We start from the raw sequence: 16,196 nt of genomic DNA on the forward strand, positions 1-16,196 counted from the left end.
CTACCTGTGGCATTGTTCAGCAGTGGGGAAAGTGACCTCTTCACAACGGATGTCCATTTGGTATGGCCCTTTCCAGGTTTTTGCCTGCTCATTGTGTTTGTCTTTCATTTGTTCCCCTGTGTGTGTTGCCAGTAGAAGCCACAATTCTGTGGGTACTCTAGGTGGTTCAGAAAGCACCTAGAAGCTGACTAGAGGTTGAAGTGCCGATCAAGCTTCAGTTTTGCGCTCTATTAATTCCAGGTAGCAGTACTGGGGGTGGTTCACATTCTGGGGCAGTGCTTTTGGCCAGCAGAGGGTGTCACAGGGCCAGCCTACTTTCCCTTTAAAGCAAACTTGGGTCTCCAGCTGTTTTTGGACTACAACTCCCATCATCCCTAGCTAGCAGGACCAGTGGGGAGGGATGATGGGAACTGTAGTCCAGGAGCTGCTGGGGACCCAAGTGTGGGAAAGCCTGCTTCAAAGCATCTTTTCCATTTTGCCCACAAAGATGGAACCTGTCCACGTTTCTATCTTCTTGTATTCTGTTTTCCTCATGACCTTTGTGCGTTTGTTTTTTTATTTATTAAGAGGGCAAATTGAAAGAGAAATTGTATGGCAAGTTGCAGAAGAATAAAAGGTTGTGTTTGAAAAAAACACACCAAAAACTGGGGGGTGGCATCCTTAAATATTTTATTGGGGGTGGGGCAAAGACCACTAGGCCTTTAAGAGTTGGCGCCTATTCCCTACACCCACAGGTCTCAGGATGGTTACAACATTAAAAGAAAAACGATAAAAAACACCACATATTAAAAGGGCATTAGATGTGAATTAGCCAAAGGTCTGGTTAAAAAGGTATGGATTTGCCTGGCTCCCAAAGCTGTATAATGGTTTTTCTGACCATTGTATGGATTCTTTGATGAGAAGTAAGATTGGCACTCTGACTGAAGCTCTTTCCACATTCCACACACTGATAGGGTTTCTCCCCTGTATGAATTCTTTGATGGGAAGTGAGATTTTGGTTCTGACTGAAGCTCTTTCCACATTCTGCACACTGATAGGGTTTCTCCCCTGTATGAATTCTGTGATGGGAAGTGAGAGAGGAGCTACATGTGAAGCTCTTTCCACATTCCACACATTGATAGGGTTTCTCCCCTGTATGAATTCTTTGATGGGAAGTGAGAGAGGAGCTGTTTCTGAAGCTCTTTCCACATTCCACACACTGATAGGGTTTTTCCCCTGTATGAATTCTTTGATGGGAAATAAGGGAGGAGCTCTTCCTGAAATTCTTTCCACATTCCACGCACTGATAGGGTTTCTCCCCTGTATGAATTCTTTGATGGGAAGTGAGACTGTGGTTGTGAGTGAAGCTCTTTCCACATTCCACACACTGATAGGGTTTCTCCCCTGTATGAATTCTTTGATGGGAAGTGAGAGAGGAGCTCTGACTGAAGCTCTTTCCACATTCCACACACTGATAGGGTTTCTCCCCTGTATGAATTGTTTGATGGAAAATGAGACTGTGGTTGTGAATGAAGCTCTTCCCACATTCCACACACTGATAGGGTTTCTCCCCTGTATGAATTCTTTGATGGGAAGTGAGAGAGGAGCTTTCAGTGAAGCTCTTTCCACATTTGACACACTGATAGGGTTTCTCCCCTGTATGAATTCTCTGATGCTTAGTGAGATTGGAACTCTTCCTGAAGTTCTTTCCACATTCCACGCACTGATATGGTTTCTCCCCTGTATGAATTCTTTGATGGAAAGTGAGAGAGGAGCTCTGACTGAAGCTCTTGCCACATTCCACGCACTGATAGGGTTTCTCCCCTGTATGAATTCTTTTATGGGAAATGAGAGAGGAACTATGTGTGAAGCTCTTTCCACATTCCACACACTGATAGGGTTTTTCCCCTGTATGAATTCTTTGATGGAAAGTAAGATGGGAGCTATTCCTGAAGTTCTTTCCACATTCCACGCACTGATAGGGTTTCTCCCCTGTATGAATTCTTTGATGGGAAGTAAGGGAGGAGCTCTTCCTGAAGCTTTTTCCACATTCCATGCACTGATAGAGTTTCTTTCCAATGAGATTTTGTTGATGGGAAGTGGAATGGGAGCTCTGACTGCGGCTTTCTCCACACTCCAAATTTTTATGTGGCTTCTCCTCCCTGGGGATTTTATCGTGGTCACCTTTGCTCTCAATTTCTAATTCATCAGAATCTGCAATGGAGACAAAAAGGGATTAGAGCCTCAGGAACAAATGGAGAAGAAATGAAACGAGTTGGGTGTGTGTTCATTACCTGTGTTGTTTGTCATTTTACCAACATATTTCTTATTAGATTCTGAAGAGTTGTTGAATGTTGTTTTCTCTGATATATAGTAGTGGTCAAAATTGTGGAAGGTTGAAGCTGACACTGAAGATGGCCTGGGTAGTTCACACCAGCCCAATCGTGGTAGAAAAAGCAATATTTTGAAGAAGATTGTTCAAAGAAAAAACTGTAAGTTTCTGTTTATTGTGGGGGTGTTAGGTTCCCAGGTGTTATAGGGGGCAATGTTGAACTCTGTGAAAATATATGAGGTTGGCCCATAGACGTATTTTTTGAATTTCCAGGCAGATATGACAATCCTGCAGGGAGCCTTACCAAGAGAGGCCAATATCCCACGATTCTCCTCCATGACGTCCTTATGCAGAGCTCTCTGGTCAGGATCCAGCAACGCCCACTCCTCGTCCGTGAAACGAACAGTGACATCTTCAAAGCACACTGGACCCTAAAAGAAAAAGGGAAATGTCCTCCTCTGAGACAGCAGAAATATGATCTGCTACACAATGCTCTGTTGTTTCCTTCCTGTTAATAATAATAATAATAATAATAATAATAATAATAATAATAATATATTATTTATACCCCGCCCATCTGGCTGGGTTTCCCCAGCCACTCTGGGCGGCTTCCCAAAAACACTAAAATACAATAATCTATTAAACATTAAAAGTGTCCCTAAACAGGGCTGCCTTTAGATGTCTTCTAAAAGTTTGGTAGTTATTTTTCTCTTTGACATCTGGTGGGAGGGCGTTCCACAGGGCGGGTGCCACTACCGAGAAGGCCCTCTGCCTGGTTCCCTGTAACTTGGCTTCTCGCAGCGAGGGAACCGCCAGAAGGCCCTCGGCGCTGGACCTCAGTGTCCGGGCAGAACAATGGGGGTGGAGACGCTCCTTCAGGTATACTGGACCGAGGCCGTTTAGGGCTTTCAAGGTCAGCACCAACACTTTGAATTGTGCTCAGAAACGTTCTGGGAGCCAGCGTAGGTCTTTCAAGACCGGTGTTATATGGTCTCGGTGGCCGCTCCCAGTCACCAGTCTAGCTGCCGCATTTTTGATTAGTTGTAGTTTCCGGGTCACCTTCAAAGGTAGCCCCACATAGAGCGCATTGCAGTAGTCCAAGCGAGAGATAACCAGAGCACGCACCACTCTGGAGAGACAGTCTGCGGGTAGGTAGGGTCTCAGCCTGCATACCAGATGGAGCTGATAAACAGCTGCTGTGGACACACAATTGACCTGTGCCTCCATGGACAGCTGCAAGTCCAGAATGACTCCCAGGCTGCGCACCTGGTCCTTCAGGGGCACACTTACCCCATTCAGGACCAGGGAGTCCCCCACACCACGCCTCCTGTCTCCCCAAAATAGTACTTCTGTCTTGTCAGGATTCAACCTCAATCTGTTAGCCGCCATCCATCCTCCAACCGCCTCTAGACACTCACACAGAAATTTCACCGCCTTCACTGGTTCCGATTTGAAAGAGAGGTACAGCTGGCTATCATCTTTATACTGATGAACACCCAGCCCAAACCCCCTGATGATCTCTCCCAGCGGCTGCATTTAGATGTTGAAAACCATGGGGGAGAGGACAGAACCCTGAGGCACCCCACAAGTGAGAGCCCAGGGGTCTGAACACTCATCCCCCCCCCACCACCTTCTGAACACGGCCCAGAAGGAAGGAGCGTAACCACTGTATAACAGTGCCCCCAGCTCCCATCCCCGAAGGATGTTATGGTCGATGGTGTCAAAGGCCGCTGAGAGATCCAGTAGAACTAGGAAACAGCTCTCACCTTTGTCCCTGGTCCACCGGAGATCATCGAACCAGTGCGACCAAGGCAGTTTCAGTCCCAATATGAGGCCTGAATCCCGACTGGAAGGGATCCAAATGGTGCACTTCTTCCAGGCATGCCTGGAGTTGTTCAGCAACCACTCACTCAATCACCTTGCCCAAGAATGGAAGATTTGAGACTGGGCAATAGTTAGCCATATTGACAGCATCTAAAGATGGTTCTTTAATAAGCGGTTTAATAACCGCCTTTTTCAGCGGTTCTGGGAAGGCTCCCTCACAGAGAGAAGCATTCACGACCCCACGAAGCCCATCTCCCAGCCCTTCCCAGCTAGCTTTTATAAGCCAGGATGGGCAAGAATCAAGGAGACAGGTGGGTGGTTTCACTTGTCCATGCAGCCTGTCCACATCCTCGGAGGTAACAGATTGGAACTGATCCCACACAACTTGACTAGACAGGACACTAGCACTCTCCCGCCCCGGCCCTGCCCGGCTGTACCTCTTCCTGAATCTGAGCGACTGTATCTGTCAAAAACTTTGCAAAATCATTGCAGGAGATCATGTGGCCCATACTGGGCCCCGATGTAGCAGGTGGTTCCACTAAATTGCGAACCCCCTGAAAAAGTCTCCTTCTGCTGTTTTCTGCAGATGCAATAGAGGCGGCGAAGAAAGTCTTCTTTGCCGTCACTACCGCCACTTGGTAGGCTCGACATTGAGCTCTAACCCGTGTCCAGTCAGCTTCAGAATGAGTTATCCGTCACCGGCGCTCTAGCCATCTCAGCGATTGTTTCATTGCCCTCAGTTATCAATCTAGAAATAAAATAAGCCTCTTTTGGATGGCCATCTGTCTTGGATGATCTAGCAGATTCCTGCATTGCAGGGGGTCTCTTGACTCTGGGAGACAAGCAGAGAGGGTGGCTTCTGGCAGAAGGAAGAGGGAGCCACCGGTGGCTCCTCCTTCTCCTGACTCACCTCAGCCTCTCGACTTTCCTCTCCAACTTGCCTCCTTCCTCTTCTGCCTCTGATTCTGCACTGCATTCTTCTACAGAGTCTCCCAGCTCACTAAGCCCTGTTTCCCCTTCAGCTTCTGACACCTCCTCTTCCCAGGCTTATCCCTCTTCCCCCTATCATTCTTCTACCTCCACTCCTTCGGCTCTGAGCTGTCTTCCCTTCCTGGTTCCCCAGCTGCTTCCTCCCACCATTCCTCTGTGCCCAACCAGTCCATGACATTGCTCCATCCCTCGGCCTCTGTCCCCACAAGGCAGCTTCCCCTGACCTGATCTGGTTCCACAGCCGCTGCTTCCCTTCTGCCCCCATGAAAAGACGGATCAGGAGGTCTTGCCGGCATCAATCTGTCACCTGCAAGAGAAAAAAGGTAAGCAGGACGCCAGGAGTGCCTGCTTCTCTCACAGGTGAAACAGGGCATCTCTAACTGCAGGTGGGCCTTTGAGAAAGCCTTATCTGCTGAGTGCATTTGGATGTTTGTGCCCATTTCATATATGTTTGTTTGTGCAGAAATACATCTCCCCTCTTCTGGACCCTTGTTCCCAACTGTCTACCCCCAAAACAAGATGAAAAGAACCCTCAGATGAGTTGGAAAACCAACAGAATGAAACCAGTGGAGAAAAACCACCTTCCTCCTTACCCAGTGGCCTCTCTCTGGTGTCCAACGGAGGCCTCTCTGCCTCACAGGAATCCAGGTCCATTTCTGCAAAGAGATCCTTTCCCTGAAAAAGAAACAAGGATTCAAAACAGAGAATGGGGAGAAATACTAGAAAGAGAATGACAAAGACTGGAAGGGTGTGAGATCTCATTCCATGGATGCTTTCCCAGAAATAGGATGGGCCATCAGCAGACCATTATGGGATGTTCTCTGTCCTGTTTGGAGCCCCTTGGGAGTATCCAGAGGAAAGTCTCTCTCACCTGCTTTCTCTCCTCTGCCTGACTCAGGAGGAAACCTTCGGCCAGGGCCACCGCCTGGGAACTGTTCTCCGCTCCGCATTCCCTCACCCAGCTCTCCATCTCCAGTGGAAGGACAGCCAGGAACTGCTCCAAGATCACCAGGTCCAGCATCTCAGCTTTCGTGTGCCTTTCCGGCTTCAGCCACTGATGGTCAAGGTGGTAGAGTCGGCTGCAAACCTCTCGGGGTCCTTTGGCCTCCTGGCAGCAGAACTGCCTCACCTGCTGGCTCTGCACCTCTGAGCGGAGGGTGTTCTCCTCATCATGGATCTTCTGCACAGAGTTTTCCCAGAACCCCCCACTGTTCCCAGTTTTGATGGCATGGCCTCTTCCTGTTCCAGGGCCAGCTGAGTCTTGCTCATCCATCTGTGCTCTCAGGAAGCCTTTGAGAGATCGGAAGGAACCCTTTGGTCTTCTGACAAGTTCTGTCCGTCTTAATGAGAGGCTCTAGCAAATCCTACAAAGCAAATACATTGTTCTGTTACAGAATTTGTAGGACGGGGGTGGGGTGGGGATGGTTCCCTGAGCAAGTACGGATGAGTCTTGCTGGGAACAAGAGGAGGAAGAAGAGGAGAAGAAACAAGTCTCTAGCCTTCTAGCAATGCAAAATGTGGAGGCAACTGAAGGGATTTCTGAGCGATTAATCAACCTGGTTTCTCCATCCTTCCAGTCAATTGATGACGTCGGAACCTACTGACAAACGAGTCGTTTCTATCTTGTGAAATATGGATGCTTGTTTCTAGTGGGAGTCCTCACCTGGGGGTCCTCAGGAGTTGCTCCCCCCACCCCCACTCCACTGCTTCTGTCTCCTTTTCTTGCAGTTGGACTCTCTGCCGCTCTCCAGACAGACTCCTGGGGTGGGGTCCCTTTATCTTTGCCCTGAGGGCCAGGTATGTATCTGGCCAACCCTCTGAGGGCCAAGTGGGCAGGGCCAAAGACATCTCCTTTGAAATTTAGGAGGGTAATTTTTTATTCTTATATTATTATTATTATTATTATTATTAACGCGCACACAGCCATTGATGCCAAGGTCCCTGGAGGCTGGGTGAGTAGGAGCGCCCATTTCCAGGTGGTTTTCCAGCAACAATCCCTTTGGGGCAGAGAGGATGTGGTCCTGGGATGCTATGCTCTGGTTGCGAGGGGATTGCTGCAGTGGCGGGGAGCTGCCCTTGGAGACGATTGGGAAAGAGACTGCCCTTTGTCTCCCACATTAACTTCCTCCCTCCCTGTAGGGTGTTTTTTGGGAGGGGGCTAGTCCACCTCCTCGTCCAGCTTTGGAAAACCATTTGCACATGTTTCCTCTGTTGTGCAATGAGGCTGAGCGATGTCACACAATGTGACTCCTTTGTTTAAAGAAGGGAGATTTTTTACTGAAAGGGGGGGGGCGGAGGGCCAGGTGAGTTTGGGATCCTCTGATCTCCAGGAAGGAGAGCGTGGCAGACCTGGCCCCTCCCGGATCAGGCCCCCCAGGGATCCTCCCCTGCTGCAGCCCTGGGACCCCCCCCCGTCTCCCCACTGCACCCTCTGGGGGGAGAGAGAGGAGACTCACCAGATCCCAGGAGGGGACAGCGAGGCAGCCCTTGCAGGAGAGACCCCCAAGCAAGGAAAGGACTGGGGAGGGAGGGAGGGAGGGGCCTTGGCTCTGGAGGACCTGCCCCCTCTTGCTTCCTGGCCTCTCTAGGAAGGCAGCTCACTTCCCGTTAACCCTTGCCAAGCCGAGTCCCTCCAGCTCAGCCCTCTCTCGCTTGGCACAACCTCAGATTCTTATTATTTTTAATGGATTAAGGGGGGGCAGCTGCCCCCCTGGCTAGGCCCATGCCCAGATATCCTTTTGGGGGTGAGGCTCTTGGCTGGACTCTGAGCATCTCCCTCCCTTGGCCAGAAACCAGAGGAAGAGCTTGCAGGGAAAAGGGCTTTGCAGGAGGCAAGGAAGCTCCTCCTGGAATTCAGGAGGGGAGAGATAGGAGGGGATCCCAGGGTCATCTAGTCCAACCCGAAGCAAGAGGGGTCTAGTTCCCTAAACAGGCAGCCCTGTTTAGGGAAGCTTTTAATGTTTAATAGGTTATTGTATTTTAGTGTTTTATTGGAAGCCACCCAGAGTGGGTGGGGAAACCCAGCCAGATGGGCGGGGTATAAATAATGAATTATTATTATTATTATTATTATTATTATTATTATCATCATCATCATCATCATCATCATCATCATCATCATTATTATTACAACCCCCAGCAATGCAGGAATCTCAGCTAAAGCATCCATGGCAGATGGCCGTCCGATCTCTTCTTAGAAACCTCCAAGGAAGGAGAGTCCCCCACCTCCCAAAGGAGACCTTTCCCCTGCCCAACTTTAATATTTGTTGGACTATTGTATTTTAATATTTTGTTGGAATCTGCCCAGAGTGGCTGGGGAAACCCAACCAGATGGGCAGAGTATAAATGTATGATTATTATTATTATTTATTAAATTGATTAGGTGAGTTTTCTCCTTTCGAAAGAAGGAGGTGGAATCTCCACGGTTGCTAATAGCATAGCGTTGAAAGACTAAGGAAATATGGGGAGCCCTAGAGCATCTGCTTGGCATGCAGAATGTCCCAGGGTCAACCCCTGACTTCTCCTTCAAGGGCTGGACGAAATCCCTGCCTGAAACTCTGGGGAGCTGCTGCCAGTCAGTGTAGGCCAGGGGTCCACAAACTATGTCCCATGGGCCAAATCCAGCCCTCCAGGGGCGTGAATCTGGCCTGTACGGTCATTTCAGAACCCGCCAAGTGTCGGAGGCTGAAAGCATCTCGCCACCTGCTCAGCCATTCCTCGTGCAGCGCTGAGGTAAACACTACCAGCGTGGCGGCAGCTCTACCAATTAATCCTATTTCTGTAAGTGGCACAGGGGTCTTTCCATTCATGTGGTTTACATGTTCTGAGAGATGGGATCTATTTTGTTATTTTAATTTTAAAAGGGTGGAGTGGAACCGGAGATTGACCATCTTGTTAGCCTGGGGCATTGGTCAGCAACCTTTTTCAGCCGTGGGCTGGTCCACTGTCCCTCAGACCATGTAGGGGGGCCAGACTATATGGGGGGGGGGGAACGAACGAATTCCTATGCCCCACAAATAACCCAGAGACGCGTTTTAGATAAAAGGACACATTCTACTCATGTAAAAACACACTGATTCCCGAATTGTCCGCGGGCCAGATTGAGAAGCTGATTGGGCCACACCCGGCCCCCAGGCCTTAGCTTGCCTACCCCTGGCCTGGGGAGCCACATTCTGGTTGAAGGAGGCCAGGACTGGCCCCCACGGCTTGGGATGTCCCTCCTCCCCTGCAGTAGGAATTTGGAATCAGGAGGAAACTCTTGGAATAGCCTTGCCAGGAGCTCAGAGACAGACTCACCTGTCCCCATGTCCTTCTCTTGGCAGATGTGCTGCGGTTGCACATCTGTCGCTCAGAGGTGAGTATTGGAGAGAACCAGAGCAGGGACTCAGACCTGCCCTCCTTGCCCCCCACTCTGTACTCTCGGATGTGGAGAAGCCCTCCCTTCGTGAGGAACTTTTGTCTTTCAGCTGCTGGAGGAAGACCAGCTGTACCTGCCAGAGGTGATTCATCACTGCCAGGCAGCTCAGCTCAGGGGGCTCCTAACCCTGAAGTGCTCCAAGCAGAAGACAACCAAAGCCATCCTGGTGACTGATGGGTGGTGTGGGGGACCCCCACGGGGAAGTGGGGGAGGGAGGGGCTTTGGAGAAGGGGTTGTCTGTCTGCCAGAGAGGAGGACCGAACTGGCCTGGGTTCACGTATCCTGTTTGAAAGGGGAATCATCTGAGGGACTTCCTGTGAACATCTGGGTCAGGAATGCTGTTCCTGGAATGGACAAACACAAGACGTTCATCCATAAAGACCAAATGTCGGCTAGTTTCTGTTCCACATACGTTCATAAAGTCCAAATTGGGGACTACTACAGTTCCACAGTGTTGACAAGGTCTGATGGCCTGGGATTCAGACTTGGATGCTGAAACTGAGGGATCCCAGCCTGCACAGGATTCCCCACCTCCAGAACCAGCTGAGCCAGGGCTGGGGCATGAGCCTGAAGAGTCCTCACCTGTGCTGGATCCCCAGGTGCAGGCACCAGCTGAGTCTGCTCTGGCTCTTGAGGTGATGGAGGGCCCATTGCCTGCAGGTGCTCCACTCTCAGCCCCGTCAGAGAAAGCTGAGGTTGCCTCTGGGTCCGGTAACCCTCCAGCCTCTCCTGAGCTGCAGAGGCGGAGGGAACTAAGTTCCCGCAGGAGGAGCGCTCGCCTCCAGGCCAGGAGAGGTGAGTCACCAGAGGATCAGGGCCGCCCTGTGCCTCGGGGCAGATAAAAGCCAGCCAGCCCCAGTCCCCAGTTGCAGGAGCAACATTGTTGGTTGCTAGTTCCTGCCTGAGCTCCTGACCCACCCTGGCTACCTGCTTGCAAGCCTGTTCCTAACTTCACCCAACTCCCTGCCCTGCACCCAGCTTCAGCTACTACGGACTGTCTCCACATTGCACCTTTGACCACGGACCGGACTTGGATCTAGCCTCTCGGGTAACCCATGGGACCAGCACAGTTTGCTCCCGCCACACCCGCACTCCACCTTCATTGGGGTGTGTTCGGGAGGAACCAGAAGCCATGGCTGACCAGGCGGCTGTGCTGGTGGCATTGGCTCAGGAAAACCAGGTCTTGACCCACACCATTCGGCAGCTAAGCAATGCAGTTACAGTGCTTCAGCAGCGTTTGGACGCCTTAACAGCTTCTGGTGCCGACGCCCCAGCTTCTGGCAAGTAACCAGTGGCCCTGCCAGAGAAATTCAATGGGTCCCCGGCCAGCTTTCCCATGTTTCTTTTCTTTTCCCATGCCCAGGCCAAGCTGTATATTCAGGGGCGAGCCCGGCATTTCCCCGATGACCGCACCAAGGTGCACTTCCTGATCAGCTTGCTGAAGGACCGGGCAGCCAAGTGGGCATTGCCGCTGCTCCGGCAAGACTCTCCTTTGCTGACAGACTATACAGGGTTTTGCAACCATCTGGAAACCGCGTTCGGCAACCCTCAGAAGGGGAGTCAAGCCAATCAGGCGATTTGGCAGTTGAAACAGGACAAGTACACTGTGGCCGCCTATGCCACAGAATTTTTGGCACAGGACTTGTCCTGGAATGACTGCAACCTTCAGGACCAGTATCTCAAAGGGCTTTTGGATGAGATACTGGACCAGCTGGCCATGATGGATTGACCCACCACGGTGGACACCCTCATTCAACGGAGCCTGCAGATAGACGATCGGTTGGAGGACAGTTGCCAGGCTCAGGCGCTCCCGGCACTCCCGGCTCCCGGCTCTGGTCCTTCCCAGCAGTTCCACAGCCACAGCCAAGTCGCTGGAGGAGCCAATGCAGCTCGGGGCAGCGCTGCCTCGCCTCTCCCCCTCGGAGAAGACTCACCATCTGGAGGGGAACCTGTGTCTCTACTGCGGCGGGAGTGGACACAATGCGTAATCTTGTCCCGAGAAAACGCCGGCCACAGGGAAATGGCCAACCCCAGTAGCCGATAGCCCATAATAATAATATAATAATAATAATTTATTATTTGTACCCCGCCCATCTGGCTGGGTTTCCCCAGCCACTCTGGGCGGCTTCCAACAGAGATAAAAAATACACTAAAATGTCACATATTAAAAACTTCCCTGAACAGGGCTGCCTTCAGATGTCTTCTGAATGTCAGGTAGTTGTCCATCGCCTTGACATCCGATGGGAGGGCATTCCACAGGGCGGGCGCCACCACCGAGAAGGCCCTCTGCCTGGTTCCCTGCAACTTGGCCTCTCGCAGTGAGGGAACCGCCAGAAGGCCCTCGGAGCTGGACCTCAGTGTCCGGGCAGAACGATGGGGGAGGAGACGCTCCTTCAGATATACTGGACCGAGGCCATTTAGGGCTTTAAAGGTCAGCACCAACACTTTGAATTGTGCTCGGAAACGTACTGGGAGCCAATGTAGGTCTTTCAAGACCGGTGTTATATGGTCTCGGCGGCCGCTCCCAGTCACCAGTCTAGCTGCCGCATTCTGTATTAGTTGTAGTTTCCGGGTCACCTTCAAAGGTAGCCCCACGTAGAGCGCATTGCAGTAGTCCAAGCGGGAGATAACCAGAGCATGTACCACTCTGGCGAGACAGTCCGCAGGCAGATAGGGTCTCAGCCTACGTACCAGATGGAGCTGGTAAACAGCTGCCCTGGATACAGATTTGACCTGTGCCTCCATGGACAGCTGTGAGTCCAAAATGACTCCCAGGCTGCGCACCTGGTCCTTCAGGGGCACAGTTACCGCATTCAGGACCAGGGAATCCTCCACACCTGCCCGCCTCCTGTCCCCCAAAAACAGTACTTCTGTCTTGTCAGGATTCAACCTCAATCTGTTAGCCGCCATCCATCCTCCAACCGCCTCCAGACACTCACACAGGACCTTTACCGCCTTCACTGGTTCTGATTTAAAAGAGAGGTAGAGCTGGGTATCATCTGCATACTGATGAACACCCAGCCCAAACCTCCTGATGATCGCTCCCAGCGGCTGCATGTAGATGTTGAAAAGCATGGGGGAGAGGACAGAACCCTGAGGCACCCCACAAGTGAGCGGCCAGGGGTCTGAACACTCATCCCCCACCACCACTTTCTGAACACGGCCCAGGAGGAAGGAGCGGAACCACTGTATGACAGTGCCCCCAGCTCCCAGCCCCTCAAGACGGTCCAGAAGGATGTCATGGTCGATGGTATCAAACGCCGCTGAGAGATCCAGCAGAACTAGGAAACAGCTCTCACCTTTGTCCCTAGCCCGCCGGAGATCATCAACCAGTGCGACCAAGGCAGTTTCAGTCCCATGATGAGGCCTGAATCCCGACTGGAAGGGATCCAAATGGTCCGCTTCTTCCAGGCGTGCCTGGAGTTGTTCAGCAACCACTCGCTCAATCACCTTGCCCAAGAATGGGAGGTTTGAGACTGGGCGATAATTGGCCATCGTGGCCGCATCTAAAGATGGTTTTTTAAGAAGCGGTTTAATAACCGCCTCTTTCAGCGGGTCTGGGAAGGCTCCCTCACGGAGGGAAGCATTCACCACCCCACGAAGCCCATCGCCCAGTCCTTCCCGGCTAGCTTTTATAAGCCAGGATGGGCAAGGATCCAGGAGACAGGTGGTTGGCTTCACTCGTCCAAGCAGCCTGTCCACATCCTCGGAGGTAACAGATTGAAATTGATCCCACACAACTTGACCAGACAGGACTCTAGCACTCTCCCGCCCCGGCCCTGCTCCCACGGTGGAGTCTACTTCTTCCCGAATCTGAGCGATTTTATCTGCAAAAAAATTTGCAAAATCATTGCAGGAGAACATGTGGCCCGTACTGGGCCCCGATGTTACAGGTGGTTCCGCTAAATTGCGAACCACCTGAAAGAGTCTCCTGCTGCTGTTTTCTGCAGATGCAATAGAGGCGGTGAAGAAAGTCTTCTTCGCCGTCGCTATCGCCACTTGGTAGGCTCGACGTTGAGCTCTAACCCGTGTCCGGTCAGATTCAGAATGAGTTATCCGCCACCGGCGCTCTAGCTGTCTCAACGATTGTTTCATTGCCCTCAGATCCGTGGAAAACCACGGGGCTCTCCGGGCTTCATGCAATCGGAGAGGGCGCTTCGGAGCCAAACAGTCAATAGCCCTGGTTAACTCCACATTCCAGCGGGCCACCAGGGAATCGGCTGAAAGGCCATCAACATGGGATAAAGCATCCCCAACCACTCTCTGGAAACCATTTGGATCCATTAAGTGGCGGGGGCGGACCATCCGAATCGGTCCCACCTCCCTGCAGAGGGGATGGGTCGCGGAGAAGTCCAGTTGCACCAGGAAGTGATCTGACCATGGCACTTCTTTCGTTTCGCTATTACTTAGTGTCAGATCACCAACATCCGTAGAGGTAAACACCAGGTCCAAGGCATGTCCGCGGCTATGGGTTGGGCCAGACTTATTCAGGGACAGCCCCATGGAGGCCATGCTTTCCACGAAGTCCCGAGCGGCCCCTTGTAAGGTCGTGTCGGCATGGATGTTAAAATCCCCTAGGACGACCAAGCTAGGTGTCTCCAGGAGAACATCCGCCACGACCTGAAGCAGCTCGGGCAGGGAATCCTTGGTGCAGCGGGGAGGTCGGTACACCAAAAGGAATCCTGTACTGCCCCTATTGCCCAACTTCCAGAACATGCACTCAGAAAACTGGGTCTTCCCAATAGGACGCCTGGTGCAAACTAATGACTTCCTAAAAATCACTGCAACCCCCCCTCCCCGCCCACATGACCTGGGTTGCTGTGCGTAAGAGAAACCTGGTGGACAAGCAGCGGCAAGGACAGGCCCATCTGCTTCATCCAACCAAGTCTCTGTTACACATGCCAGGTCAAGTCCTCCATCCATGATCAAGTCATGGATGGCAGTGGTCTTATGAATCATTGACCTGGCATTGCACAGCAACACTTTCAGATCATGTGGGTATCCCTTGCTGATTCTAGTATTCATCCAGTCAGGACCAGACCCAGAGGCAGGGATAGTCCTCAGACAACGACTAAACCTGCCTCCTCTGTAATGACATGGTCTGGTCTTAGCGTAACTCCTCCTCCTACCCGTGATCACTGAGATCGGTTGTCCCAGTGCATTCCCCCCTGTGAAGCATATCCCAGCCATTTTATGGGCTGGGGCCCATTCCCCGGCAGCCCTGACCCCTCCCCTTAAGAACAAAATAACCCCTTTAAGAAACAAACAAACAAACAAAAAACCACAAATAAGACAATATAAACAAAAAACAATAGAAATTACAAAAATTACAAAAACATAAAATCAAACAAATTCCCAGGCCCAATAAACATCCACCGCACCCCCCCCCACATACAAAAAATTCAAAATAAAAATTTTAAAACATTTTAAAAGCACTCTGCACCCCTCCGGCAGTAACAGCAACTGTTCCAGTGAGGCCCGTCAGGCCCTGCCCCAGGCCAGATGGTGAATGGCAGGAAGGAGCAGGGCCCTCAGACACTCACATGCAGGAGAGTCCTCCCGGGCAGCAGAGTCCAGCAGTCCTTTATGAGGCTTCAGGCCCCGCCCCAGGCCAGATGGTGAGTGGCAGGAAGGAGCAGGGCCCTCAGACACTCACATGCAGGAGAGTCCTCCCGGGCAGCAGAGTCCAGCAGTCCTTTATGAGGCTTCAGGCCCCGCCCCAGGCCAGATGGTGAATGGCAGGAAGGAGCAGGGCCCTCAGACACTCACATGCAGGAGAGTCCTCCCGGGCAGCAGAGTCCAGCAGTCCTTTATGAGGCTTCAGGCCCCGCCCCAGGCCAGATGGTGAGTGGCAGGAAGGAGCAGGGCCCTCAGACACTCACATGCAGGAGAGTCCTCCCGGGCAGCAGAGTCCAGCAGTCCTTTATGAGGCTTCAGGCCCCGCCCCAGGCCAGATGGTGAGTGGCAGGAAGGAGCAGGGCCCTCAGACACTCACATGCAGGAGAGTCCTCCCGGGCAGCAGAGTCCAGCAGTCCTTTATGAGGCTTCAGGCCCCGCCCCAGGCCAGATGGTGAGTGGCAGGAAGGAGCAGGGCCCTCAGACACTCACATGCAGGAGTCCCAGGCTACCTGGGGTCCCAAACTTCGCATGATGGGCCCTCACTGGTGGAATTGGAACACCTCATGGTTCTGGTGCGTCTATACCCCCCCGGCGGGCCCTGGTTTCTCACCCACACTCTGGTAGATTCATGTGAGAGTTCAGAACTTAACTGGTTAAGTGTTCTGAGATGTGCGTCACTTTCTGACGTCAGCTTGGAAGCTGGGAGGAGTCTGGGAGGAGACTGTACTTGTTGTTCTCTCTGTGTGTTTGAGAGAGACGGACATGTTTTCTCCCTGTGTTTGAGAGATGGCTGCAAGCAGCGATGGGCTGAAATGTTTCAATAAAGAGCTGTAAATAGACAAACCTGTCTGTGTATGCTTGCATGGAGCAAAGGAGAAAAAGACTGCTTTACACCGCTGTATGCTACTCTGCTAAGCCGTGGCTAAAGAGACAGCAGAATTTGTTGCGCAGCTAGGAAGGAAGTGTGCTGGACGCAGTAAAAGACTGATTGGGATCGTAAACCTATCAGAGGCCACGGCTCAAAGATCGGGGTCC

General features: G+C 51.8%; 3 protein-coding genes across 4 annotated transcripts in view; all 3 read right to left on the bottom strand.

Annotated features, from left to right (window-relative positions):
* The window catches only part of LOC309340989 (uncharacterized protein), a 91,924-nt gene extending 84,279 nt beyond the window's left edge, over positions 1 to 7,645 (bottom strand). Inside the window, exon 1 of the mRNA XM_081860350.1 lies at positions 7,582 to 7,645. The gene's annotated coding sequence lies outside the window, so the exon portion shown is untranslated. The remainder of the gene's footprint in view (positions 1 to 7,581) is intronic.
* The window catches only part of LOC309340616 (zinc finger and SCAN domain-containing protein 31-like), a gene marked incomplete at its 3' end in the record, with an annotated part of 61,642 nt that overhangs the window by 12,672 nt on the left and 32,774 nt on the right, over positions 1 to 16,196 (bottom strand). The window lies entirely within an intron of this gene.
* LOC309341000 (uncharacterized protein) overlaps positions 653 to 16,196 on the bottom strand; it is a 48,519-nt gene continuing 32,975 nt past the window's right edge. The window contains exons 2-6 of one of the 2 annotated variants that reach the window (XM_081860374.1): positions 5,997 to 6,489; positions 5,719 to 5,800; positions 5,350 to 5,432; positions 2,616 to 2,742; positions 653 to 2,193 (exon numbers count right to left, since the gene is read on the bottom strand). In XM_081860374.1, coding sequence (XP_081716500.1) covers positions 824 to 2,193; positions 2,616 to 2,742; positions 5,350 to 5,432; positions 5,719 to 5,800; positions 5,997 to 6,398 — 2,064 coding nt within the window. In that variant the 5' untranslated portion in view covers positions 6,399 to 6,489 and the 3' untranslated portion in view covers positions 653 to 823. Of the gene's footprint in view, positions 2,194 to 2,615; positions 2,743 to 4,077; positions 4,552 to 5,349; positions 5,433 to 5,718; positions 5,801 to 5,996; positions 6,490 to 16,196 lie in introns of those variants that run through there. The other variant, XM_081860375.1, reaches the window with a different exon arrangement.

This window comes from Podarcis erhardii (genome assembly GCF_964252035.2).
Source record: "Podarcis erhardii genome assembly, chromosome: 4".
In the NCBI taxonomy this organism is placed as follows: Eukaryota; Metazoa; Chordata; class Lepidosauria; order Squamata; family Lacertidae; genus Podarcis; species Podarcis erhardii.